At 39.2% G+C, this 27,387-nt stretch overlaps 1 protein-coding gene across 1 annotated transcript in view; it reads left to right on the plus strand.

The window, feature by feature from the left end:
• Positions 1–25,769, plus strand: part of DNAJC5B (DnaJ heat shock protein family (Hsp40) member C5 beta) — a 71,786-nt gene extending 46,017 nt beyond the window's left edge. Inside the window, exons 4-6 of the mRNA XM_080646403.1 lie at positions 15,801–16,014; positions 19,282–19,453; positions 24,472–25,769. Coding sequence (XP_080502529.1) covers positions 15,801–16,014; positions 19,282–19,453; positions 24,472–24,566 — 481 coding nt within the window. The 3' untranslated portion in view covers positions 24,567–25,769. The remainder of the gene's footprint in view (positions 1–15,800; positions 16,015–19,281; positions 19,454–24,471) is intronic.
• Positions 25,770–27,387: the final 1,618 nt, after the last annotated feature.

The raw sequence follows: 27,387 nt of genomic DNA on the forward strand, positions 1-27,387 counted from the left end.
TGACTGGAAGCCAAGACTGTCTGCTCCACCCTGAGACTCCACCCCATCCAAGCTGAGCACAGAGGCTATTGCAATTTGGCAAGTCTAATCCTATAAGGCTGTCTCCATCACTGAACTTCTCCCAGCATAGACACAGCTGATCCTTACAGCCAACTGGCCTGGAGGTCAATTCCTCCCAGTGATACCAACAACAATCAAGACTTAATTACAACAAGGCTGTACACACAGTCCACAAAGGGGTGCACCAACAGTGTCCACCTCAGGTTAACTGGGGAGGCAGACCCACTGGGCCATATTGGAAACCTAGCATACAAATCTACCTTACCAACTCAGGGAAGCAGTGAAAATGCGGTGTCAAAGAAACAGATCACAAACGAAAGAAATGGAGGAAAACAAACGACTGGATATAGAATTCAAAACCACGGTTATAAGGCTTTTCAAGAATATCCTAGAAAAGGTCGATAAATATAATGAGACCCTTGAAGATATGAAAAGGACCAACTAGAAATTAAACATACACTGAATGAAATAAAAAATATTATACAGAGACCCAAAAACAGACTAGAGGAACACAAAAATCAAGTCAAAGAATTGAAATACAAAGAAGCAAAAAACACTCAACCGAAAAAGCAAAAAGCAAAAAAAAAATCCAAAAAGTTGAAGATAGTGTAAGAAGCCTCTGGGACAACTTCAAGCGTACCAACATCAGAATTATGGGGGTGCCAGAAGAAGAGAGAGAGCAAGATACTGAAAACCTATTTGAAGAAATAATGACCGAAAACTTCCCCCACCTGTTGAAAGAAATAGACTTACAAGTCCAGAAAGCGCACAGAACCCCAAACAAAAGGAATCCAAAGAGGACCACACCAAGACACATCATAATTAAAATGCCAAGAGCAAAAGACAAAGAGAGAATATTAAAAGCAGCAAGAGAAAAACAGTTAGTTACCTACAAGGGAGCACCCATACGACTGTCAGCTGATTTCTCAACAGAAACTATGCAGGCCAGACGGGAGTGGCAAGAAATTTTCAATGTGATGAATAGCAAGAACCTACAACCAAGATTACTCTACCCAGCAAAGCTATCATTCAGAATTGAAGAGCAGATAAAGAGCTTCACAGATAAGAAAAAGCTAAAGGAGTTCATCACCACCAAACCAGTATTATATGAAATGCTGAAAGGTATTCTTAAAGAAGAGGAAGAAGAAAAAAGTAAAGATAAAAATTATGAACAACAAATACATATCTATCAGCAAGTGAACCTAAAAATCAAGGGAATTAAAAACCTGAGGAACAGAATAATCTGGTGAATATAATAGAATCAGGGGCATAGAAAGGGAGTGGACTGATAATTCTCAGGGGGAAAGGGGTATGGGGGGTTCCTGAAGAGACTGGACAAAAATCATACACCTGTGGATGAGGACAGTGGGGGGGAGGTAAGGGCAGAAGGTGGTGTGGGAACTGGGTGAAGGGGAGCTATGGGGGGAAAAAGGAGAAACAATTGTAATAATCTGAATAAAGATTTATTAAAAAAAAAAAAGAAGTAATAGAAATATCCCTGTAGAATGGCATTCTTCAAACTAGTTAGGGCCTGGGTGCAAGGAAACTGTTTTAGGAGTATGTGTATGTGTGTGTGTGTGTGTGTGGTGGTGGGGGGGATATTTAGATTTCTGTGACATTTAAATTCCATTGCATACATTTAAAAGGGTATTAAAACTGTTTTATTTTAACATGCCAATGTTTGTACTATGCTGAAAATTTTGTACTCTTTGCATCTGTTTATTCTCATAAAAAAAATTTAGATACTGCCCTGGCTGGTGTCTCAGTGGTTAGAGTGTCAGCCCACACACTGAAGGGTTGCAGGTAAGGGCATATATCTGGGTTGCAAGTTCAATTTCTGGCCCCAGTTGGGGTGCATGTGGAGGGAGGAAACCAATCAATGTGTCTCTTTCATGTCGATGTTTCTTTCTCTCTCTCTCTCTTTCTCTCTCACTTTCCCTTCCTCCTTTTCTCCCGTCCTCCCTCTCTCTCTAAATATCAAAGGGAAAAATATCTTCGGGTAAACATTAACAAATAAACAAACACAAAAATTAGATAACAAGTTTAGAATGTGGAGAGAATGGTCTTTCAAAATTTTAAGGGGGATATAAGCAAAAAGTTAGAATCAGAGAGGGAATGCAGGAGAGAGGGAAGGAGGGACCCAAACATTACACCCAAAATGATTACAAGGGGTTGGGGGAAGGAGGCCTTTGGGGGCCTTCTTTGAGGCCCTCCATGTGCTCCATGGCCCACAGTGATGTCCAATCCGAGCATCAGAGAGGTTTTAGTTCCTTCCTTTCCTGCCTCTCCCACTCCATCAGTTCTCTGAGGGAAGGCACTGTGCTTTGTCTTCCTCACACTTCCACCCCTAGCACCATGCTAATGTTACCAAATATAAGAATAAATTGGTCAGTAAATAGATTTTTGCCTCTGTTTTTCTCTCTTTGATTATATTCTCAGTTTCTTCAGGATCATTCTCAAAGGTTTTGTCACCTCGCTGGATATGGAGTCATTTACTGACCCAGTAAATAGAGAGGGCAGACTAGCAAGGAAAGGCAATGGTTTCAGTCTGGGACCTGCTCACTTTGTACGGTTGTGGGACCTTCCAGTAGAAGTAGTTAGTGGATTAGTAAGGGAAAACTAGAAAATACAGCCAGTTATGCAATTTGGAGAATTTGAATCTTGAGTATTCAAAATCTCATGTGTAACTTCAATGTTAGTTTTTATTTACACTGATATGTACATTGTTGAAGTTAGATAAGAACAAGGAATTGGATGCCTAAAAGGGAGGCTGACTGCTTTCCCTTGGTACAAGAAACTAACAAAATGCTGACCTACTTTCTGAATGAGATCTAACTCTCCCTTAACATATCAGAGACCATAAAATCAGAGTGAACTAGTTTTATACATCAGCACCTGGATCTCTGTGCCTCATGGATGAGCTTAATTTCTCCTTGTTGGCAAGGTCCCAAATATCCTTGTATAGAGCAGCAGTAATTAAATTGATTCTTCTATTCTATTTCATTCAATTTCACCTGGAACTTTCTGAAATTCATCTTCCATCTCTAAAGAGGTGAGTTGCCTCAGAGTAGACAAAAGTGAGTCAAAAGTCATTTTCACAAGGAGCAGGAAGGAGTGTCATTTCCATAGTGATTTGTGGCAACCCCAAGCGGTGGTGCTTTTACCCATCTTTATTAGCAATTACAGGTCATAACAGAGGCTGATGATGAATAAAGTGTAAATGTCAGGGGAATACATAGCTAATAGAAGAATGGTAAATATTTACAAGGCAAGATGATGATTCAAGCTCACAAGATAAACTGAAATTAATCTCTATCAAGCACTAATTTGTTTCCTGAATTCTAAAATCTTCCACTAAGAACAAGAGAATGAGACTAAGTCAGAGTTATTTTCCAGCTCTTGCATACCCTGCCTTCTCCCATGGCAAATTTTCCGCTTGATATTCTTATTTCTTCATGCAACTTCAACTTCATTGTTCCTGGGCACAAGAATCGTAATGATCAATGACTTTTTTTTTTCACTCATTTACTCAATACCTATTTAGTATTGAATACTTATTCATATTATACCTATCCATATCTATAGCTTGTACCATTTAAAGAGCTTATCTTATAGAAAGTTAGATTTAGTAAGGTTTAAAAGATACCTACTGAAAGATAAGCCAAATAAAGGAGTCAGTTGTGGATGCAGTAGATTAACTTGAGCATAGGATTCATATTAATCATTTAAATGAAAGTTAATGCTTCATTCAATCATTCATTCCTGTCCCAGACTCCATGCTAGGTTCTGGGAATACAATTATAAGTAAACCCTGGTTACTGATCTCATGTAACTTGAGGTCTAGTGGAGGAAACAGAAATTAATCAAATGATGACAAAAAATGAGTGCCTAATTACAGATGAGATACAGTGCCCCGGAGGAAAAAGCATGGTTTCACCAGAGTATATAGCAAAGACAGCTGATCTGGACTAGGGATTAGAGAAGTCTTCCCCAAGAAAGTAAATGCAGTCTTAATTTTAGTACAGTTTACACCAACTTATATCAAAGGCAATAAAATAAAAGCCACAAGGACAAATCACATTCCAACATACTAGTATATGTAATGCTTACTATGTGCCAGGCACTATGCTTGGTGATTTGTAGTCATTGTTATACTAGAGGCCCAGTGCATGAAATTCGTGCATGGGGGATGTGCCCCTCAGCCCAGCCTGCACCCTCTCCAATCTGGGACCCTTTGAGGGATGTCCGACTGCCCGTTTAGGCCTGATCCCAGTAGGATTGAGCCTAAACGGGCAGTTGGACATTCCACTCACAATCCAGGACTGCTGGCTCCCAACTGCTTGCCTGCCTGCCTGCCTGATTGCCCCTAACCGCTTCTGCCTGCCAGCCTGATCACCCCCTAACCACTTTCTGACAGCCTGATTGCTGCCTAAGTGCTCCCCTGCCAGCCTGTTTGCCCCTAACTGCCCTCCGCTGCAGGCCTGGTCACCCTTAACTGCCCTCCCCTGCAGGCCTGGTCACCCCTAACTGCTCTCCCCTGCAGGCCTGGTCCCTCCCCAACTGCTCTCCCCTGCAGGCCTGGGTCCCCCCCAACTGCCCTTCCCTGCAGGCCCGGTCACCCCCAACTTCCCTCCTCTGCTGACCTGGTCACCCCTAACTGCCCTCCCCTGCAGGCTTGATTGCCCACAACTGCCTTCCCTTGCAGGCTTGGTCCCTCCCAACTGCCCTCCCCTGCTGGCCATCTTGTGGTGGCCATCTTGTGTCCACATGGGGGCATCCATCTTTGACCACATAGGGGCAGCCATCTTGTGTGTTGGAGTGATGGTTAATTTGCATATTACTCTTTTATTAGACAGAATAGAGGCCTGGTGCGTGGGCCAGCTGGTTTGCCCTGAAGGGTGTCCCGGATCAGGGTGGGGGTTCCCTTGGGGTGTGAGGCGGCCTGGGTGAGGGGCCTGTGGTGATTTGCAGGCTGGCCACACCCCTGGCAACCCAAGTGGAGGCCTCGGTACCTGGGGTTTATTTATCTTCTATAATTGAAACTTCATAGCCTTGAGTGGAGGCCTGGGCCCGCTAGGGTGTGCGGAAAGCTTGGCTTCCTCCATTGCCAGGGAAACCCAAGCCTCCTGCTCGCTCTGTGGCTGCAGCCATCTGGATTGGGTTAATTTACATACTCGCTCCTGATTGGCTGGCGGGGTGGCTTGTGGGTATAGCGGAGTGATGGTTAATTTGCATATTACTCTTTTATTAGATAGGATTTGATTCTCATATTTCTGTATTATAGGTACTTTTATTGTCTTCATTTTACACTTTAAGAAACAGGTTTAGAAATGTAGGTTAAGTAGCTGTCACACACAGTAAGTACTAGCACTTGGGTTGCTTTTCTCCAGAGCCCACTGCTCTTAACAATAACATTTCTGAGTTTAAAACAACTGCCATGAATCCAAAGTATTCAAAGGCCAGAACCTGAGTGATGGGCAATATTGAAGGATGATGCAAAGGTGAATGTCTGAGAAGCCTGGAGATGAAATTCAGGGTTCTTAGTTCCAGGCTGGGATTTAAATACAGAAGTAGAGAAAGGATCCAGAATGAGCACCAAGCTTTAAGTTCCAGACAGTGTGAGGCAGTGGGTTCACTCTCAGCACACCTAGGGAATGACTGCACATACCACGTAATGTGACATCTTTCCTTGCATTGAGATAGACATGGATTCTGGTATCTACTAGCAAAGTTCATATTATACATCTAATGGTTAAAATAGTTAGATCCACAAGGGAGTCCTTATAAGTCCTAAGGTAATTAATGCACCTCTTGCAGCAATACTAACTACTAAACCGAACTGCTTCTTTTTTTTTTTTTAATATATTTTATTGATATTTTTACAGAGAGGAAGGGAGAGGGATAGAGAGCTAGAAACATCGATGAGAGAGAAACATCGATCAGCTGCCTCCTGCACACCTCCCACTGGGGATGTGCCCGCAACCAAGGTACATGCCCTTGACCGGAATCAAACCCGGGATCCTTCAGTCCGCAGGCCGACGCTCTATCCACTGAGCCAAACCGGTTTCGGCCCGAACTGCTTCTTAAGTCATCTTTTGATTTAAAAAAATCATGGCTTTACTCAGCAAATGTTACTTGCCATATCCTATACCTTTAGCTATGCCTGATGGACTTGGTGTTTAATAACTAGTTGGTGAATAAATGCATGTATGAAAACATAAATGAATAAATCAGTGAGAAAAAGCAATGCTTCCTGGGTGCATTAGCAATGGGGGTCAAACCAAATAATCTAATACACCCATAAGGAAATTATGTGAACATAAATTTGAAAGCAAGAATATGAAGATACAATACTGTTTGACCTCAATGAAAATTGTTATACCTATTGCATACCTGTTATATCTTAAGTCTGCTTTATATCTATCAGTAATCTTAAAACAAAAGCATTTATAATAAAAAAAGGTGTAATATGCTAATTAGATTGATGTCCTTCCAGAGTCCCTCCTGATGAAGCCGGGGCTGCAAGGGAAGCCCGGGTCCTGGGTGCCAGAGGGAAGCATGTGCCGGCAACCAGGGGAAGGAAGGCCTAGTAAATAATAAGAGTATACTTTCAAAGGGATATGTTTCTATAAATTTTAATACATTTTAGTGAAATTGATATAGATATTAAAACTATTGATAGGTAGTAATATCAGTGAAAATGATGGCATAAGAAACTCTAAATTTCTGATCCTTTATAAAAGCTTCTAAATTTCTGAAAAAAAGCTGTCAGAATAAACCTTTTCAGAATCTGGGGAAACTAACCAACTATAAGACATAGTTGAAAGAAATTGAAGAAGACACAAACAGAAAGATATTCCATGCTCATGGATTGAAATAATTAATATTGTTAAAATGTCCATATTGCCCAAAGCAATCTATAGATTCAATGCAATCTCTATCAAATTCCAAAAGCACTTTTCACAGAAATAGAACAAAGAATCCTAAAACAGGTATGGAACCACAAAAGATCCTGACTAACCAAAGCAATATTGAGAAAGAAGAACAAAGCTGGAGGCAACATGATCCTTGACTTCATACCTTATTATGAAGCTATAGTAATCAAAACAATATGGTATTAGCAGAAAAACAGACATACAGATCAATGAAGAGAGCCCAGAAGTAAAACTGCTTGTATAGTTCAATTAATTTATGAAAAAGGAGCCAGGAATGTACAATGGGGAAAGGACAGTTTCTTTAATAAATGGAACAGCCACATGCAAAAAAATGAACTGGACCACTATCTTACATCATACACAAATTACTTCAAAATGGATTAAAGACTTGAATGTAAGAGCTGAAACCATAAAATTACAAGATGGAAAAATAAGTGGTAGGCTCCTTGACATCAGTTTTGGCGATAATTTTTTTTTTATTTGACACCAACAGCAAGACAACTAAAGCAAAAATAAACAAGTGGGACTATATCAAACTACAATGTTTCTGCAAAGCAAAGAACACCATCAACTAAATGAAAAGGCAACTTACTGAATGGGAGAAAATATTTGCAAGCCATATATCTGGTAATAATTTAATATCAGATATATAATACATATAACTCAATAGCAAAAAAACAAAACCCAAAACCCATCTGATTAAAAAATGGGCGAAGAATCTGAATAAACATGGTTTTCCAAAAAAGACATATAGCTGGTACATGAGGTGCTCAATATCACTAATCATCAGGTAAATAATAATAGCAAGTGGCATTTTAACTTTTCAAAAGTTTAAGTATTTTTAACTCTCATATTAAAAACATACTCAAGCATAATGCCTCATAAAGTCAAGTAAAAATCTGGGATTATTTGCCAGGAATCATTGAAGTACATTGGAGTCACTGTCTTGACCACCACTAGAGGTCAGCACTTGACTCTCAATGTGTTTCTACATGATGGAAAAGACCAATTCTCTGAAACAGATCACCATTTATGGTTCCTATTGTTATCTCATGCAGTCTGTCTTGAATAACCAATGTGACTGTGGTTCCAAGACAACACCCAATTTCCGGGGTGAGATTATCAGATATTCCAACTGTAAATTTGAAGAAATCATACGACCGTGTAATGTGCCTTCAGGGGGCCCTTTGCTTTTGGTATGATTCAATTACTTGAGTTGTACATTATGGTATCAGGTATTCAGAAATAATTTTGTAGCAGAGGTAGTACTGGCATCATTATTTGTTATTTAAATTCTATTCTGTCCCTTGACTCTACACTAATCCTGGACCAGTGGATCCTGCTTCCTTGAGCCCCATTAATACTCTCGTTTCAGCTCTCAGTAGCATACTGCTTTTTTTTTTTTTTAGAGCTTTTTGTAGGGAGTGAAACTGTACTGGGTACAAACACATGAAATGTTTGTAGGGGGTTTGAAAGACTTGAGGGCTGATCAAGGGAAAAGATGTGATCAAGAAAGCTAGTAACACACAACATGCTTTATTGAGTGGTGCTTCCACAGGATCACAGGAGAGGGGAAGCCCCTCACAGAATGAGACCTTTCAGAGACTAACAGCATAGGGACACACTCAGAATAGGAAACGGGCAAAGACACTCCCAACAGAAGGAGAAGGTGGGAAGGAAACACTATCTAGGTAATGTCACTCAGAAGCTTAGTGAGAAGTCTTGAAGTCAGAGAGCTCCAGTGGGCCATGGCACCTTGAGTCTTATAACCACATGGTTGTATCTTATCAATGGCCAGCAGCTGTAGGGTGAGGTCTTGCAATATATAAAGCAGGCAGGCTCTAAAAAGCTAACAATCTTCTTGTTTGGGTTATTTTTAAAATACTTGAATGTATAAAAATTGGAGTTTGACACCAGTAGGCTTTTGAACTAATGGGTCTTAGCCTGCAATAAAGAAGTAAATAAAGGCCTGGCTGGTGTGGCTCAGTTGGTTAGAGCATTATCCCATGTACTGAAGGTTGCAGGTTTGATTCCTGGTCAGTGCACATACCTAGGTTGTGGGCTCTATCCCCAGGTGGGGCCCCTATGAGCCACAACCAATCAATGTATCTCTCTCAATTGATGTTTCTACCTCTCTCCCTTTAAAAAGGAAACAAATGAACAACATAGGGGTCAACATAGAGGTGCTTGGCTCATTTATATAACAGTGGTATGAAGTTTTTTGCGCAGTTTATATTTGAAAGGAGAAAACATAAACATAAAAAGTAAGCAGAAGTTTCTGAATTAAGACTTTCTGAGTATTACTGGCTAGGTAATTTGTGCCAGTTCTCCCTTCTGCTGAGAACAACTAGAAAAACTAAAAGGAAAGGAAAGTTCTATTTCTAAATATACATCTTAAAATCATTTGAGAGTAAAGAATTACTGCTGACTAGGTCAAAATATGGGAGAAAAGAAGCTGAGAGGCTGAGCAGGACTCTACAAAGGGGGGAAAGTTTTGGACCCTAGTCTAACAAGAATGGAAATCTTGCAATTCTATTTAGACTCCCAAGTGCGGCACCCCAGGAGAAAGGGCAGCAAGGAAGTAAACCATCTGTGGTTGACAATGACTTTAGTGAGCCTCCCAAACTATGCCCTCTGGTATTCATGTCTTTGTGGAGCCCTTTTGAATCTGGCTGGTTCTCTGAGCTGATTTAACGAATAGAATGTGGCAGAAGTGGTATTTTACTAAAACTTTGAAAGGTCTAGCAGCTTCTACTTTTGCAATCTGGCTTAAGCTAGCCACTGAAAAAATATGACTACCCTGAGACCATCATGTTGTGAGGCACCTCTCCTAGCCATGTGGAGAAGCAAGTCCCCAGCCCACAGCCCCAGCTGAACTCTAGCTGCAGCCAACACCACTTCCCAGCAGGTCAGCAAGGCCACCTTGGAAGCAGATCCTTCATCTCCAATTGAGCAGTCCTGGCCAAAGCCAGATAGAGCAAGGAAAGTGTCCCCACCAAGTCCAACCCAATTACAACACTGTAGGCAAATAAGTAAAATGCTTGTTGCTTTAAGCTACTAAATTTTACTGTAGCTTTATTACACATACATAGATCATGGAAACACCAGGATTGCATGGATTGTAACCAAACTTTGAGCCATTGGTTGACCAAGAAAATCTCAATCCCTAATATGGATTAAAATGATCCCAATTTTGTAAGTGTGTCCAGACTTCTGAAAGTAGGAAATAAAAATGCTGTCTGGTATAAGATAACATCTTAGTTCTCCAAATACTTCTTTAAAAGTTTTTAAAATATATATCTGGCACACAAAGATGATCAAGTACTCAAGCCAAGACAATATGAACAAGAATAGCAGAAATGAGAAAACAGAAACAGAACTGTGGAAAACTCAAGTATTAAAATGATCAGATAGAGATTTAAAAATAACTATCAGGATCAAGAAAGATAAATTACAACAATGAGAATTTTCAGAGAGAATTGAAAATTATGAAAATATTTCAGATTTTTAAAATAAATAGGTAAGTTTTATAACTAAAAGATACAATGACCAAAATCAAGAACTCAAAGGTACGGTTTTACAGATTAGAGAGCTGACTGGAAGATAGGTCAGAAAAAATAGAATTAGAAAAGGAGAGGAAACAATGCAAGAAAGATAAAATGCATAGAGGATCCATTAACATGGCCTTTGATAAATGCAATTGGAGTCTGAAAGGAGAGTAGAAAGAGAATTAAGGAGAAAGCCATTTGAAACCATAATATATGTGAACTTTCCAGGTTTGTGAATGATATCAATCCCTAAATACCAGAAGCCCAGTAAAAGCCAAGCAGAATAAAAAAAAAAAAATTATACCCAAGCACATCACATAAAAACTGCAGAAAATCAAAGAGGAAAAGCCTGACATTCCAATCCCATGGAGATAGATTTGGACTTAGATTTGGACTAGAGCTAGAGCAACATGGTCAGAATCAAGTCTTAGGTGACTCAGAAACTGGTAGAGTAGTAGGTAGATCTCACCTGAGTGTTAGGTGGTGTAAGGAAGAGAACTGGGAGGAACATTACAATTCTTAGAATTATTCCACTGCCTCAAAATAGATAGCTCTTAGGGGCCTTAGGAAATCACAACTATAAACCTATGTTTGGCTTATCTGTCACTCACTGAATTCACTATGCATTTCAGTTTATAGCTGTCATTGGATTTTGAAGTAGAAATAAAAATAAAGGCATTGTTGCTACTTCTAATATTAGTTATAGCTATACCAGTTTAATAGGTGACTAATGGGATAGAGAGATTTAGAATTACAGGCTCTGATTTAATATTATGTCACTTTTAAGTATAAAAATAGAAATTATAAGAAATATATTTAAAATAAGTAAAGGTACATTTAAATGTACTCCAAGCACTTCCTTTCAACCCTAAATTCTACACGTTTCTTGCTCCATAGACAATTCCCAAGGGGGTGGGTCACTGATCAACTATCTCCTTGAGCAATTGTGTAATTTTGGCAGCTGTCTCTGCTAGCCATATTTCCAGAGGATTCCTCAGAGCCAAGAGTATCTGCCAAGAGGAGTCAAAATGCTGCTGGCAACCAAGAATTGGACTTGTTACAAATGGAGGTGTTCCAGCTCTCTGACTTTGCCAACTCCATTGTTAGAGGAATGTGAAAAATGGTTGAGAGCATCTGCCCTTGTGAGCTGACAAAGATCCAAGCAGCTTAAAATATGATAGGAAGCCAGGCTTCTCTGGCCAACTCTTGGGCGGTGTGTATCAGTCTACAACTGAACACTAGAAACAAAGAAATATATGTAAAGAGCCATTTTCCAGGGATTTCTTTGTTTCTACGCAGAAGTTACAGGATCTCTGGAACTAGTAGGGAAAATGATGCAATTGTATTCCAGGGCACAGAGTGAGAATTCCAGGAATATTGAACCATTAAAATTAATGTGCTTAAAGAATCCACATGAGGTTTTTTGATGGTGAATGTTGTATCATGAAAGTTTGAGAACTTTTTTCCTTCCTTATCCCCCTTCTAATTTGTCATGAGCCATTTAAGGGAACAAACTCTAAACTTTCAGCTATTAAAACAAAAAACAAAACATAGAATCGCCTATAATCCCAATGTACATCTATAAACCCAGTTAATAACCTTCCATTTTCCTTTCTATTCTACTTATTTTTATGCTTTATTTTTCCCTATATAAAGACATATACACAACTAGAGTCCTAATGCATGAATTCGTGCATGGGTGGGGTCCCTTGGTCTGGCTGGTGATCAGGGCCATCTCACCGGGGGGAGGAACTGCAGGAGGTTGGCCAGCCAGAGGAGGTTGGCTGTTTAAGTGCACTGACCACCAGGGGGAAGCTCCTGTGTTGAGCGTCTGCCCCTGGTGGTTAGTGTGTGTCATAACCACTGGTCAACCAGTCATTCAGCCATTTGATCACTTAGGCTTTTATATATATGTACTAGAGGCCCGGTGCACAAAGATTCATGCAAGAATAGGCCTTCCTCCCCCTGGCTGCCGGCACCAACTTCCCTCCGGCACCCAGGACCTGGCTGCTTCGCTCCTGCTGCTGCCAGGCACCTGGGACCCAGGCTGCTTCGCTCCGGCCGCTGCCAGGCACCGGGACCTGGGCTGCTTCACTCTAGCCACCACCGCCACCCACTGGGGCCGTGCTCTGAGCTGCGCCATGGCCGCTTGGAGCATGCCTCCACCCCTGGTGTGTGTCTGCTGGGGCTGGGGGCGGCACGCAGTCCCCTCCCACCCATCTGCATGCGCAGCTCCTCCTGAGCCATCTTGATGCAGCCTTCTCCTGAGCTGGTCATGACCGTTACAGCATCCCAGCCTAATTTGCATATTACCTCCCCCCCCCCCTCTCTCTCTCTCTCTCTATATATATATATATATATACATATATATATAAATTATAAGAAATATATTTAAAATAAGTGAGTAAAGGTACATTTAAATGTACTCCAAACACTTCCTTTCAACTCTAAATTCTACATGTTTCTTGTTCCATAGACAGTTCCCAAGGGGGTGGGTCTATATGTGTATATAGATTGTCTGTGTGTGTGTATAGATGCATGTGTTTATGTGTGGCGGGGAGGTTGCATGTCAAAGTCACCAAAGATTTCTATATAACTAAATCCAGTGATCAATTCTTAATCCTCATCATACCTAACCTGTCAATAGCATTTGACACAGCTTACCTTCTTCAAATCCTTTGCTCACCGGGACCCCAAGATCCCATATTCTCTGGATTTTTTCCTTTTACAACATTAGTCTTTCTTTTTGTCATCTCCTTTGTTGGTTCCTCCTTCCTAAAGTTCAGTCTTTGGACTGCTGTTGGAACTACTCGCTTGGGAATCTTTTCCCGTTCCATGATTCTAAATACTATCTATCTGCTGAGAACTCCCAAACGTACCTGTCCCATAATTCTCATGTGAACTCCAGGCTCATAGATCTCTCCACCTCCATCTCCACTTGGAAGTCTAATAGGCATCTCAGAGGTGTCCAAAAGAGAATTCCAAATCCTAGCAAACCATTTCCTACTACAAAAAAAAAAATGTCTTGCCAACCCTTTAACAGTAACTCCAAATTTCCCATTGCTCAGGCCAAATTTTTGGTGCATTTCTGGGTCCTCTTTTTCTTTCACATTTCACATCCAATCCAGCTAGTCTTCAGAATATATCCAGAATCCAACCACTTCTCATTACATCCTCTACACTACCACACTTGTCTGAATCACTATAAACTTCTAAAAGAGTCTCCCTGCTTTCACCTTTGTCCTCTCCAAGACTGAATGGTTCTTCTGAAACTAAAGCCAGATCATACCACTCTCCTCAAAACACTCCAATGGTTTCCCACATTACCTGGACCAAAAGCCAAAGTCCTTACAATGGCCTAATAATAATCTGTGTGCCTTACTTCCTTAAGTTTAAAAATATATAGGAGGCAGCATATTGGTGGTTAAGAGCATGTGCTTAGGGTTAGATTGCCTGTCTTCAAAGTCTGGCTCTAATTGTTAGCTGTGTGAAATGGGGTAAGTTACTTAACTTCTTGTTGACTAAATTTCTTCATTTGTTAAATGAAATTATCATACCTATCTCATAGAGTTTGGTGAATATTAATGAATTAATATTTATAACATCCTTACAATAGTGCTGGCATATAGTAAATATAAAAGTTTTTTAAAATGACAAAATAGGCATTTTGTGCTATTAGCACAAGATCTCATCATAAATTCTGCACATAAAAATGTCTCCAATGGTTCCATCTATAAGAATTTCTAGATACCCCAAACACCCCTCAAAAAGATGAAAAATGTTTTGGTTAATCAAATTTAAAATGAACCATCATTGTTTTATTCTTTTTGTTTATCCTGAGTTCAAACCTAGAATGGATTACATACCAAGATTTGTACTTTTAAATATTTTGGTATTTTTTAAGCATCCTGACACTGAGCTACTTTATTATTCACTTACTTCCTAACCCAACAATACTTTCATTCATAAAATAGGTGTGACTCCCCCACTCAACTTATTGTATAGCTTGCTTTATAAGATATACTTTACTTTTCTGCCCTTATTATTGCATTAAAATAAAACAATTTACTCTAAAAGTGATAAAATAAACAAAACCATATGGTGTATTCTTACATATACCTATGATAGGCACAGTAGGGAGAAAAAGTCATGTGGACTTTCCAGTAGAGAGTCATAAAATTAATTGACTTTGTATTGGAAAAACTACTATAGATTCAATTCTATACATGGCTTTAATCAATATTTAAATCTCTCTGGAGAGGGCTACCAGCCAGAGTCTATTATAAGCTCACTTCTTACATCCATTTTACAGTTTTATTTGTACTGGAGTATAACCGAAGATAAAAAATATTCCCAATCAGTCCCTCTCCCTCCCCCCATACACAAACGAGGAAGCACAATGCATACCCACACCCCTTACAAACCGCTTTATGGTCCACAGAGACAGGGCCTTTTACTCACAAGTAAATTTCTATGGATTATTTGAAGTGGAAAGACCAATTTGAAAAGAGGTAAGATATATATTTGAATACAAGGTCAGTCACAGTATTTATTCAGAAAAACAAAAGGGATTTGTGGAAGATTTGTTGAAGGGGTTATAATGTATCTAAGGAAATAAAAATTAGAAAAATCCTTAATAGGTGAATTTAACTTTTAGAATATGTGGTGTGAAGATTTGTTAATTCTGGAAAATTCTTCCAGTTGTAAATGAAATTTTTGGTGTAAACTGGTCCTGTTGCTCTTAAAGTTCCATGCATGTTGCATGGTGAGGTGGGGTAGTGATCAGCTTCCAGGTAATAATAAATTTCAAATGTCTGCCAACAGCAAGATGTCTCAGCCCCAACAACCAAGCATTTGAGAATCCCTTTGAGGATGTGAGAGGAGAAACAAGAGAGATTTAATTAGCACTTGCTCAGTTAAATCAACATTATCATTTCACAGTATTTATTTTTTAAATTTATTTTTTAATCCTCACCCAAGGATATTTTTTCCATTGATTTTTAGAGAGAGTGGGAGGGAGAGGGAGAGACAGAGAGAAACACTGATGTGAGAAAGACACCAATGTGAAAGAAACACATCAGAATAGAACCCGGGACCTTTCAGTCCACAGTCCGACTGACGCTCTATCCACTGAGCCACACCAGCTAGGGCTCATTTCATAGTATTAGATCTATAAAGGATGTACAAATGAATAGTGACCTTCTAAAATGCCATTGTAATTCTTGTCAAATGACATTTCCCTTACTTTTTTTAAAAGAAAGTTGGCCCTGAAACACCATCCAGACAAGAATCCAGATGACCCAGCTGCTGCTGACAAGTTTAAGGAAATCAACAATGCCCACACAATACTTACTGATATGTCCAAGAGAATCATATATGACAAGTACGGATCACTGGGACTCTATGTGGCCGAGCAATTTGGAGATGAAAATGTTAATACCTACTTTATGCTTTCAAGTTGGTGGGCAAAGGTGAATCATATTTTTTTTCCTTCAAAACCAATTTCCCGTTAGATCATGATATTATTCATGCTTTTAGACTCGATTTCAAAGAAAGCCTAACCTTATATATTATTAAACTCTTGTAAATAAAAGGAGATACAGCTTTGATGGAAAATTGTTATTTGAGGATTGTTTTTGCTTTAGCTCATCAAATGATTGTAATATACAGCACGACTTAAAATAATTCCAGACATTAATTACATTTGCATTTGAAGCTTCAGGTTAATTCTGACTGCCTTCTCTTCCTCCATAGTGACTAATTAAGAACTAACTCATTGCTCAAAACGGAAAATAATTTATTAGTGTGATGACTGTCTAATAAATTATTATTAACAAATTTAGCCATGTACTTTACTATTTATAGCATAAAATACATCAGCAAACACAATACTTGGGAGAGTGTGTGGTAATGATGTCATGGACTCTCGTGGAGCCTGTGGTGAGGTAGTGAAGGAAATGAGGGGGAAAGAGGAGAATTAAGTAGTGGAGGAGAGGGAGTTGGAGAGACAGAGAGGGAAGGAGAGAAAAAAGACATCTGGTCAAGAAAAGGCAACATTTTTAAGGACTTACTGCAATCAGAACTGATTTTTGACATCAATTTTGTGCAGTTTCCTAGTAATCCCTACTATATGTATGTTTGGTGATGGTTTTATATTTGTTTATGAGTTTTAATATCTTCTGATAAAAATGTATTTGCATATGAACATATATATAGTCCACCAGCATATTACTGGACAATTCACATACATATGAGCAGTTCACACATTTTGTGAAATCATATGAACTTACATTCATGAGTTGTAATTAATAATTTATAAAGCTGTGGATTTCCAAAAAGGCATGCTCTGTAGTATTCTGATTGCTACTTTCTTCCACTAAAATAAATATTGCTAAATTGAAGCGTTTTATATATGCAGGAAGAGAATGTTTCTGTACATAAGCATGGAGAGAGGCTGCAACTTAAAGCCTCATTTGCCTCCTGCAGGCCCATACTTCCTTTTCTGTGGGATAACTGGGATTCCCACTAAAATCCCCTTTCTCCATTGTTGAAGACTTGGGAGGGAGACAAGTTCCTGCCAAGCAGATCTGGAACTTGGAATGAGAGTGTTCTGACTGACAATGTCATTTCTGATGATAGATTAAACATTCATGTAACAACATGGGCTTTTTGTGGGCTTGCCTGGGGACCTAACCTCCAGGCATGACACTTCTCCCATAGGAAGGTCCATCTGGAGTTCTAGATTATTTGCACACTAGCACCTGATTGCATATGGGAGCCCACCTGCATAAAAATGAGAATAGGTGTTTTTTTTTGCTCAGGAAGTTGACAAAATTGATGAAAATTCATAGACAAGCAGATGTCCAGTAGTATAAGCGGTATATAAAGTAATTCCTGATGTGGTTTTTAAAAAATAGGGCTACAAAAAATTCTACCTTCCTCTTCTGCTTGTGCCAAAGCCTAATTGCACAGTGCCCATGAGAGTGGCCTGGCACACAGTGATCATGTATTAAGTATGCACTGTACGAATAAATCTGTACTATTAAAATATGCATTTTAAAAATATTGGACACCCACTTGCACCTAGCACTGTGCTAAGCACTGAAAGGGATAAACAAGACAAACAATCTAGGTGAAACAACTAAAGAACAAAACAGTATATGAATTAAAGAAAATTTTCAGAGAAGAGAAAATTCTGGGAATTGCATTGTAAACATTTTTAAAAGGATGAGAGGAGGAGCTTGTTGGGGCAATGACTCAAGAGTACTGCACAGGAGGGTCTTGGAGGCAGTTGGAGAGGAGGAGGGTGTTGCAGGTTTGTTTTTTCAAGATATATTTTTATTGATTTTCAGAGAGGAAGGGAGAGAGAAAAAGAGATAGAAACACCAATGATAAGAATCATTGATCAGCTGCCTCCTGCTTGCCCCACACTGGGGACCAAACCCACAACCCAGGCATTGCCCTGACTGGGAATTGAACCGTGACCTCCTGATTCATAGGTAGACATTCAACCAAGGAGCCATACCGGCTGGGCTGCAGTTTTATTTTTAGAGTAATTTACCTAAGTCCATGAAACTGTAGACTATTCAGAGCAAAAAGATGCTAGGTGTGAGGATGTAACTAAAGCTCCCTCACTCTAAGCCACCCCACAACTGGGGCCAGAGTCAGATAGATGGAGTGCTGGGCTGGGAAGCCGGGATGGGGCAGGTGAGGTTCCTCAACCTAAAAGATTCCACCTTAAGTCACTGAATAACTGCAGACACACACAGTGATCTTTATCCCCTTTGTTTCTTTTATTAGATAAAATCTGCATTCTGATTCAAAGATGTATAAACTACTTAAGCACCACGGTAGAAGTTTGTATGGAGTACAAAGGAGGGGAGGGGATCAGAAAACATGTCAGGCAGAGGATCTTTGAGATGACTCTGAAACACGGAGTGGGTAATTGTTACATGGCTAGGTGGGTACATCTAGGCAGACGAATCCACAGGGAGAGCAAAGCTATGGCAGGTATGGCAGGTATGGCAGGAACAGGGCAGGCTGGTGCAGGAGAAGGGTTGGCAAAGGCCAGATGACCATAATAAGGAGCTCCAGCCTTATCTGAGAGGCTGCAGAGTAGCTGCCTGGGTTCAAGAGAATATATATATTTCAGGAAGCTCCAGCAGCAACACATAGGGTGGATTAGGAGGCAGGGAAGCCAGTTATGAGGTTACTAAAACATCCAAAACAGAGATAACAGGACCTGTTCTAAAGCCCTACCAGCCAGGATAGAGACAGGGGAGAGTGTAAGATATACTGAGAAGAGAAAGTCTGCAGACTAAGAGGAATGTGGGTGGGGGAGGGGGAGCTATCAATAGCTCCTCCAGTGAGAAAGATTCTGTCCCCTTGGTTAGATCATGAGACCTGTAGATTTTTTGCTTGTTGGTTGGTTGGGTTTGTTTTGTTTGCTTTACTCTTAATAATGATCACCATAACTTAAGAATAAAAAAGAAAATGTCATGCATCATTACTTTGGCTACAAGCCATTTCCTCTGGGTTTTAACTTACTAGGTAAAACTCTATGTGGAATTTTTGTTTCCAAGGAAACTAAAAAAAATTGCATGCAATAGGGATGAGAGTGCAGGGTGAACTGCAATGTCTTCAGGTCTCTGGAGGTACATGAGTACACACTTGATTTCTGGAGTTCTCACATACCCCACTACCCCTCACCCCTGTTTTGCTTTTTCTGTTTCTCCTAGGCCCTTTTTGTCATTATTGGCCTCTTGACCGGCTGCTATTTTTGCTGCTGTCTGTGCTGTTGTTGCAACTGCTGCTGTGGACGCTGCCGGCCCAAATCATCGGAGCCAGAAGAGGACTTCTATGTGTCCCCAGAGGATCTTGAGGAGCAGATCAAGACTGATATGGAAAAAGGTAGAGTAAGATGAGAGCAGAGGTAGTGGGTGTCCCTTCATAGGCCTGGCCAAGCACCAGGTCCCATGGTGATGGTTATCACTAAAGTGAGAGAAATCCATCAACCAAGTTGGGGAAGCCCTACAGACTGTCAGCTTCTTTTGCAGAGGATGAAAGAATAGTTACTTTTAGCAGCAACAGAGAAAAACAGAGCCTGACACCATTAGAAAGAAATATGCTGATCTAGTACAATATGCAAAGCTAGTATAATTCATGGTCTCATTACAAGAGTGTGGCTCTGGGTTCAGGGAGGATTGGGAGTGCCCAGGGGTAGGAGAACCAAGGTAGAAATTTCTCCCAGGAGAAGCATTTCAGCCTGTTACTTTAGGATCTTTATTCAAATAGAAGGGAATGGACATCAAAAGTCAGCAACCTGTCACTTTTCTTCTTTTTGATTATTTGATAATGAGTTTAGGTAGATTTGGGGGAGCATAGTCTTTTTTTCCCTCGAAATGTAGCTTCCTTCCAAACCTACGCTTTAGAGCTTGCCCTAAACCAGCATCAAGAATATTATCCTATGTAAATAGGGCTATTTCCTTTGTTAAATCACCCCCACATGTCTGTATATGTGTGTGTGCGTGTGTGTATATGTATATATATCTCTATGAGATATTACTTGAGTTCACTTTGCCCAGAAATGATAACGAAAAAATGTAGCAAATGATAAAATCTCACAGAATTTACAACACCAGGAATATTTCACATTCTCTGAAAAATGACTTTGTTTAAACAAGCTAGAGTCAAACCTGCCATTGTCCTTTATCTTGTAGCCATAATTCTACTGTCATTTTCTCCTGTAGAATGCATCATTATTCTGAATTATGGACTATCACTAAATCACAACAGCCAAATAAGAGAGTTACTTGGTAATTCAGACAGTGGCCCAGTGTTGTCAGAACTGCTGAAATTAGGAATGGTGCACTTTGGACTGTACCATACTCTGATTCTTTGCATCACAATGAAACAAATTCCATGACATCAAGCAGCAGACTGCTTAAAGGCTTGCATGCATCTTTTATTCCCAATCAAATGTGATGCTAAGTAGTATCCAGTTATTACCCACCCTGACTCCAGCTTCAAGGAAGGAGTCTTCAATCATGTGAATTATGCTTAGTCTCACACCATTTTAGGATTAGGGGGTCAGAGAGGATGGAAGGGATTTTCCTGTAACCTGTGACCCCTTCTTATGGGGACCACTGGGTGTCCAGTCCAGCAAATGGGGATTGCTATTACAATTTTTTATTACTGCCCCTGGAGCCAAAGTATGGGCTGAAGGTGAAATGTGATCACAAGTTTCCTTTGCCTTATTTGGGATATAAAAGAACAAGTCTTTTAATGGAGGCATAAATATCAAAAAGCACAAGCAAGCAGTATTACTCATACATGGGTTAAAAAGAGATACAAATATGCAAACCCCTCTTCAGAAAAGGGCCAGTGAATGGCCTTGGCATAACTTGTCCAAGAATGATGAGCCCAGTGTATTAATCCCAACTGCTCTTTAAGGCAGGTAAAATGTTGAAAGATCATGTCAGAGGTCTCTGGTCCCATTGTTCATAGGATCTCCCATAATATCCATCAATCCTATCCAGTACTCACTCACTGACAGAGGATAGGAAGGAGAGCACTGTTATCGTCATCCACTGTAAAGAGCAACCTTAACTTGTCTTTTATACTGTGGAACCCAAAACCAGGTGAATTGAACTTAGATATCACAAATCCAGTGTTCACACTTCTCTGAAAAGCCTCAAAGTTTTTCCTCTTTTAATTTTTAAAATTCTGACTGGGGCTGGGGATGGAATCTGCAACCCAAGTACATGCCCTTGACCAGTAATTAAACATATGAATCTTTGGTGCGTGGGCTGGTGCTCTAACCACTGAACACACCAGCCAAGGCAAAGTTTTTCCTCTTTTAAATTAGATCAAAGTTCCACCAGGTCATTTCAGCGGACATTTTTTGCAGATTTCTTTTCTGGAACAGAAATTCATCCTTGGTGCCAAATTCCACCCAGGTTTCCTTCCTGCAGGGTGACTGGTGATAAATCTATGTGTCTCTCACTGTTCTCAGTTCTGATGCCCCCCAGAGCTACCAATTCCATTGCAGAGGTCAGATTCTAGACTAAGTAAATTATGATCCCATTTTACTGTATTACTAAGTATCACATTATCTCACTTATAAGTGGAATATAATGAAGAAAATAAACTGACAAATAAAATAGACCATCCTCCCAAAAAAGACTTAACCAAGAGGAAAAGGCTTTATTCCACACCTAAATATCTAAAAGCTCCAATGCAGAATTAACCCAGGTTTTGTAGGGCTTGAAACTTATACAATTTGGGGGGCAGTCCTCTTTATGAAAAAGAACACAAAATTACAAATGCAAAATTAAATCAGAAAGTAAATATTTATTTAGAATGAGAAGAAGAAATCACAACAAATTGCAAAGCTTAAAAACTGCCAAATAACATAACTATCACAAAATCTAGAAAAACAGCAATAGTTTAATTAGCTGCCTGGTACATCTCTATAATACTTTTACCCTATGCTTTCTGGGTGCATATTCTTTGCTTGCCTCTTCATTTAACAATACTTTCATAATATCATTTTCTGTAAGAAGAATAGAAAAATAATTTTTTCTTCTAGCATGTTCAATCAATTTGTTTTTATGATTGTAGATTAGAAAGTTACAGTTTTGCAACTCATTATTGCTAATGTCTAAATGTTTGGGAATTGTCAAATCTGCGAAAATTAGTTGATTTCATATATAACATAAAATTTGGAAAAAAATTTCCATACACCATTTTATGACTGCACATTTCAAACCTTGTTTCCCCTCCATCACCCAATACTGCTAGGGTCAGAGCCCACTGACACATTCATATTGTGTGACACCACCTCTGGTGTGAATCTTCATGCCCCCTCAACAAGTGAATTGGCATAGTGAGTTACAAGATTATCCCTAAAGCATCCCTATGCCAGTATGGCTACCAATAATTATACACAGAGTTTCTGCAAACCACAAAATCATATCTCACTAAACCCAAAGGAAACCTATCCCCAACTATATTTCCCCTTAACTGAATCTCCAAAATGTCCATAGCCTCTCTGTTGCCACTCATCAAGAAGAAAAGCATGATGGAGGAAAAGTAAAGTGGAAAGAGACAGTGTTTTGTTATGATTAAAATATTACACTTTTGCAAATCTACAAAAAATGTGAACATATCTCTAGGGTCCTTGAAGCTTAACTTTCATTAACTGCAATAAATCCACCACCACTGCTCCTCATTTCATTATGAGAATTTATGCCTTATTTGAAGGGAAGTGCATTAGTTAGTTTCAGACTTTCATTCCACAAATTCAAAGACTTAAAGTAGTTTACTGGTATAATTAATGCAATTTAAGGCTTGTGAAGATGAAAACGAAGATTTCATGTGAAGACTATACTTTCTGGACCCTGATCCTATTAATGGATTATGGTCCCTTCTGTTCTGCAAAAGAAGGCCCACTTAAAGTTGTTTAAGAAAAGGCACTTGAAAGTAGCTTGGATATCAAGTTACTCATGACAAATGATAAGCAGCATACATCAAGATTTGAGTCCATTAGAAGGCACATGTAAGACATTGGAGCTTTGCGTATTTTATTTTGGTGATTCTGAAATAGAATAAAAGACATTGGAGCTTTGCGTATTTTATTTTGGTGATTCTGAAATAGAATAAAATATAGCAAACATATTCTCACTTAGAGGATTTTTTATTATCCTATGTTTAATCTAATCATAAAATCCTAAGATTTTCGAGTTGGAAGGAGTCCAAGGTGTCTACCTTCATCTCCCCACAATTTTTCTAGCAGACTGCGGCCCAACCTCATTTGAAAGCTACCAATGATGGGGAGGTTTGGGACCTTGTATGAAAAGTAAGACATACTCATAAAAATTCAACCACCACAGCGGGGTACAGAGTCAAAGAAAGGCAAGTTTATATCAACCTCCTGGCACCAGCTCATCAAGGATCACAACTTAAAAAAATTTTGTGTAACTATTTAGGGGGTTTTGTTTGTTTTACAAAAATGTTATAGCTATATATTGGGGTTTTTTTTTTCCCTGCTGCTGTGCAGAGAAAAAATTTTGATGAAAAATTTATTAATGTTTTTAATGGATTATTCTTTTGATGTCATGTCTAAGAACTCTTAGCCTAAGCCTATGTCTTGAAGATTTTCTTCATTGTTTTCTAAAAGTTTTATGTTTAACATTTAGATCTATACCCATTTTGGGTTCACTTTTGTATAAGGTGTGAGGTTTAGGTGGAGACTTTTTTTTTTCATATAGAGGGAGTAGGAAGGGAAGTTGAAGATCAGTGAAAAAGAGGAAGAATTTAATATCTTCCTTGGAGCCCTTTTTCTGGTGTATAAAGTGTGGTGAATGCTGAACAGCAAATGTAGTAAATGTCTCAGTACCAAAACTCAGACTAACAAATTTCCTTGCAGATTTAGAGGTGTGGTGATTTATAGAGCACATGACCATTTTGAGTATTGGCTTCCTATGTAGGGGGCTTCCTATTAGACTCTTTAAGCAAACTCTGGGTTTTGGCCTCTCTCCCGACGAGAGCCTTATATGTTATTGTGCATTGCACAACTCTAGAGGGCATTTTTCATATAATATATATTATAGTCTATATGATAGGTAGTGGGCCTATCTTCATTCCCATAAGATGGTAAAAACTAAGCCACGTTCAGCAATTGCCTCAAACTGAAAGCTGGGTTCAGTGCTTTGGTTTTATATTTCTATAGAAGTATATTTCTATAGAAGAGTAAGGACAGTGACTCCTCCCTTCTGAAGTCCTTTAAATGATAACCATCCTCAATATCTTACAAATTGAATTGACTTACCAATCATCATTTCAACAAAAATATCTACCACTTGCCCCATTAAAGAAAACATAGCATGGTAAGAGGGTATTTATTGTTTTGCTTTGTTTATTTTTAGATTTGGACTTTCCCATTGTTCTTCAGCCTACAAATGCAAATGAGAAAACACAGCTAATCAGAGAAGGACCTCGAAGTTATTGCACAGACTCTTAATATTGAGCCCATTGAGGGTCTGCGGTACCTTCTGTTGGTTCACCCATGCCTCCAGGTTGTCATGGGGAGAGGACAGGGGGCATGAAATGCTGTGAACTTTTCCACCTTTGTATTTTATTTTTAGGTTAGGGAAAGACAACTTTCCCTACATAACTTTCCAGTATGCAGACTTACTCTTTGAGTAGAATTCCTAATGAAACATTCCATTTCAATGAATAAAGACTTGAAGAGTTGTTCTATGCTCCTTGCATGAGGTAAAACAGTGGCACTGGACAAGCTTTATGAGCCTGCCCTTTAGGTGAGCCAGACCTCACTCCTTACAGACTAAAAAAATATTCTGAAACAAAGGCCACTTTTCATCTATTTAGCTAAATGCAATATTCATATTTGCCATAAATATCAGCAAAATATATATGAGAATATAGGAGGAATTTTTCATGTGTGGAAAATATTCAACATGGCTACAGAAACATTTAAAGAGGCAGAAAAAAATTATTAGGTAAAAAAGACAAACCATATTATTTTAAAGTACATTTTTGAAAGATTTAAAATTTTAATTTGTTGAAAACTGACAAATAAAACCAGGAAGAAACAGGTTTTGTGTGTACTTTTAGACTGGCATAGAAACAAAAACAAAACTCCAACCTGGTTAAATGTTATAAATGATCCAGAAAATCATTATGAGCTCAAGCCAGTCCCAAACAATGTGTTGATCATTTTTATGCAAAAATTATTTCTGTATAACTGGCCTAGATTAGCTAAACTAAAGAAAAACAACAACACAAGAGGTAAAGGGTAGAATTCTAAATTCTATAGCCTAAATTTAAAGGCATATCACTTATCCCATTTTTGGTGGGATTAATTACATTGATGCGAAAATGTTTATCTCTGTGCATGTTAAACATTTAAACTTAGAGGTTATCTTTACATTTTCTTATTTGATCCAGATATTCATTATGTGCTATTTCTGAACAGTACAGCAGCAAAAGTGTTTGCTTTTCAAGGTCTTTCTTAGATCTTTCTATGACATTGCATTTTCAAGATCTTGTTGTGTTTTTATATGATATTATGAAATGCCTTTTTTTTCTGTTTCTTATTCCACTACCACCAAATAACAGTTAATTAAGGTTAAATATACATTGTGAGAATTGGTGTGATACCTCTTACAGTTCTGATGTCATTAAAACTCTGCTCTAACTCTTGAGTTACTGGAATTTTTTTTTTTTAAATCGACATAATCAAGTAGAAAGGGCCCTGGTTTGAAAGTTATGAACTTTCTAATCTCAGTTCTAATTAACTATCCCTTTGATCAAGAGAGATGAAAATAATATAGCTAATCTCCCTATGACTCTGCTTTCATATCTGCTGTCATCTTCAGTAAGACCAGATGAAAGAGTTGAGGTTAAAGAACTCTGACAAGTCAAGTGTTTAACAAATATAAGGTGATCTTGCATAAATTTTTATATGTTGGTACTCATAGAAAAATGTGATGTGAATTTCTTCCATATATAAACTCTCACTCAACAAGACCTATGAACATACCCAATACTAACAGCCCAAGTGACAAGCTCAGAACTCTGAGATAAATAGCTCTACCTGTGGATAATTTGAGGACTGCAAAGGTCAGGCCTATCCTATATAATTAAAGACTAATATGCAAATCAACCAAATGGTGGAATGACCGGTTGCTATGACGTGCACTGACCACCAGGGGGCAAATGCTCAATGCCGGAGCTGCCCCCTGGTGGTCAGTGTGCTCCCACAGGGGTAGCGCTGCTCAGCCAGAAGCCGGGCTCATGGCTGGTGAGCACAGCGGCAGTGGTGGGAGCCTCTCCCACCTCCACGGCAGCGCTAAGGATGTACGACTGATGGCTTAGGCCTGTGAGAGGGCGCAGGCTGGACTGAGGGACCCTGCTGAGTGCATGTATTTTATGCACCGGGCCTCTAGTTTTATAATGACAACCTGCACATAACAAACCTCGGCTTCTCTTACTCTCCCAAACCTCATTTTTCTCTCTCATAAAGAATTTTTTACTTCCACTCCCAGCTGCTCAGGGAGCTGGTACAAGAATGGTTAAGATGAGAAGAGGACATGAATCAGAATCAGAATCAGAATCAAATAGTGAAATTAAATTCCTAAAGGGGTCCTGACCAATATTTCTCACAAAGGCTAGTTTCTAGTTACAATGATGTGTGGCAAATGCAAGCACATGAATGCCTATGAATGAGGAAATGAATTACACAGAATGTCCCTTATCTACAGACACAAGGATCATCAACTCTTAATCTGAGGAGGGGCCACTTAAACATCTTTTGGGAGTTAAGGGGCAGCAGCTGCCATCTGGAATCACCAGCAGTTATTCTGAATCCACAAACATCTTAGCAGAGAAACGTCAAGGAAAGAAGGGATATGCTGACCATGATCCTCAGCAATTGTTGCATGACCCTGGTTCATGCACGGTCAAATGAACCACCCACTTTAGCGGCTCACTACCTAATCCTGGTCTCCAGGATACCTGAGTAGGGGATTTCATATAAAGTTTTATAGTTCATCCATTTATTTTTGCTGTCTTACATTAGAACACAATAAAAATATGCATTTTTCTTCACCAAAATGCGCATTTCTTAATTCTTTGAGAATAAATGACATTCTACTTCTACATTTCAAATGACATGCAGGCTAAAACACATTTGATATGGCCTAGCCTGGATATACATGATCATCTCACCTACAGAGAATTCCAATGAAGGCTACATGATCTCTGTGGTAGGCACAATAATGGCCTCCCAAAATGCGCATGTCCTAATTTCCAGAACCTGT

The sequence above is a fragment of the Plecotus auritus genome, assembly GCF_963455305.1.
Source record: "Plecotus auritus genome assembly, chromosome: 11".
NCBI lineage: Eukaryota > Metazoa > Chordata > Mammalia > Chiroptera > Vespertilionidae > Plecotus > Plecotus auritus.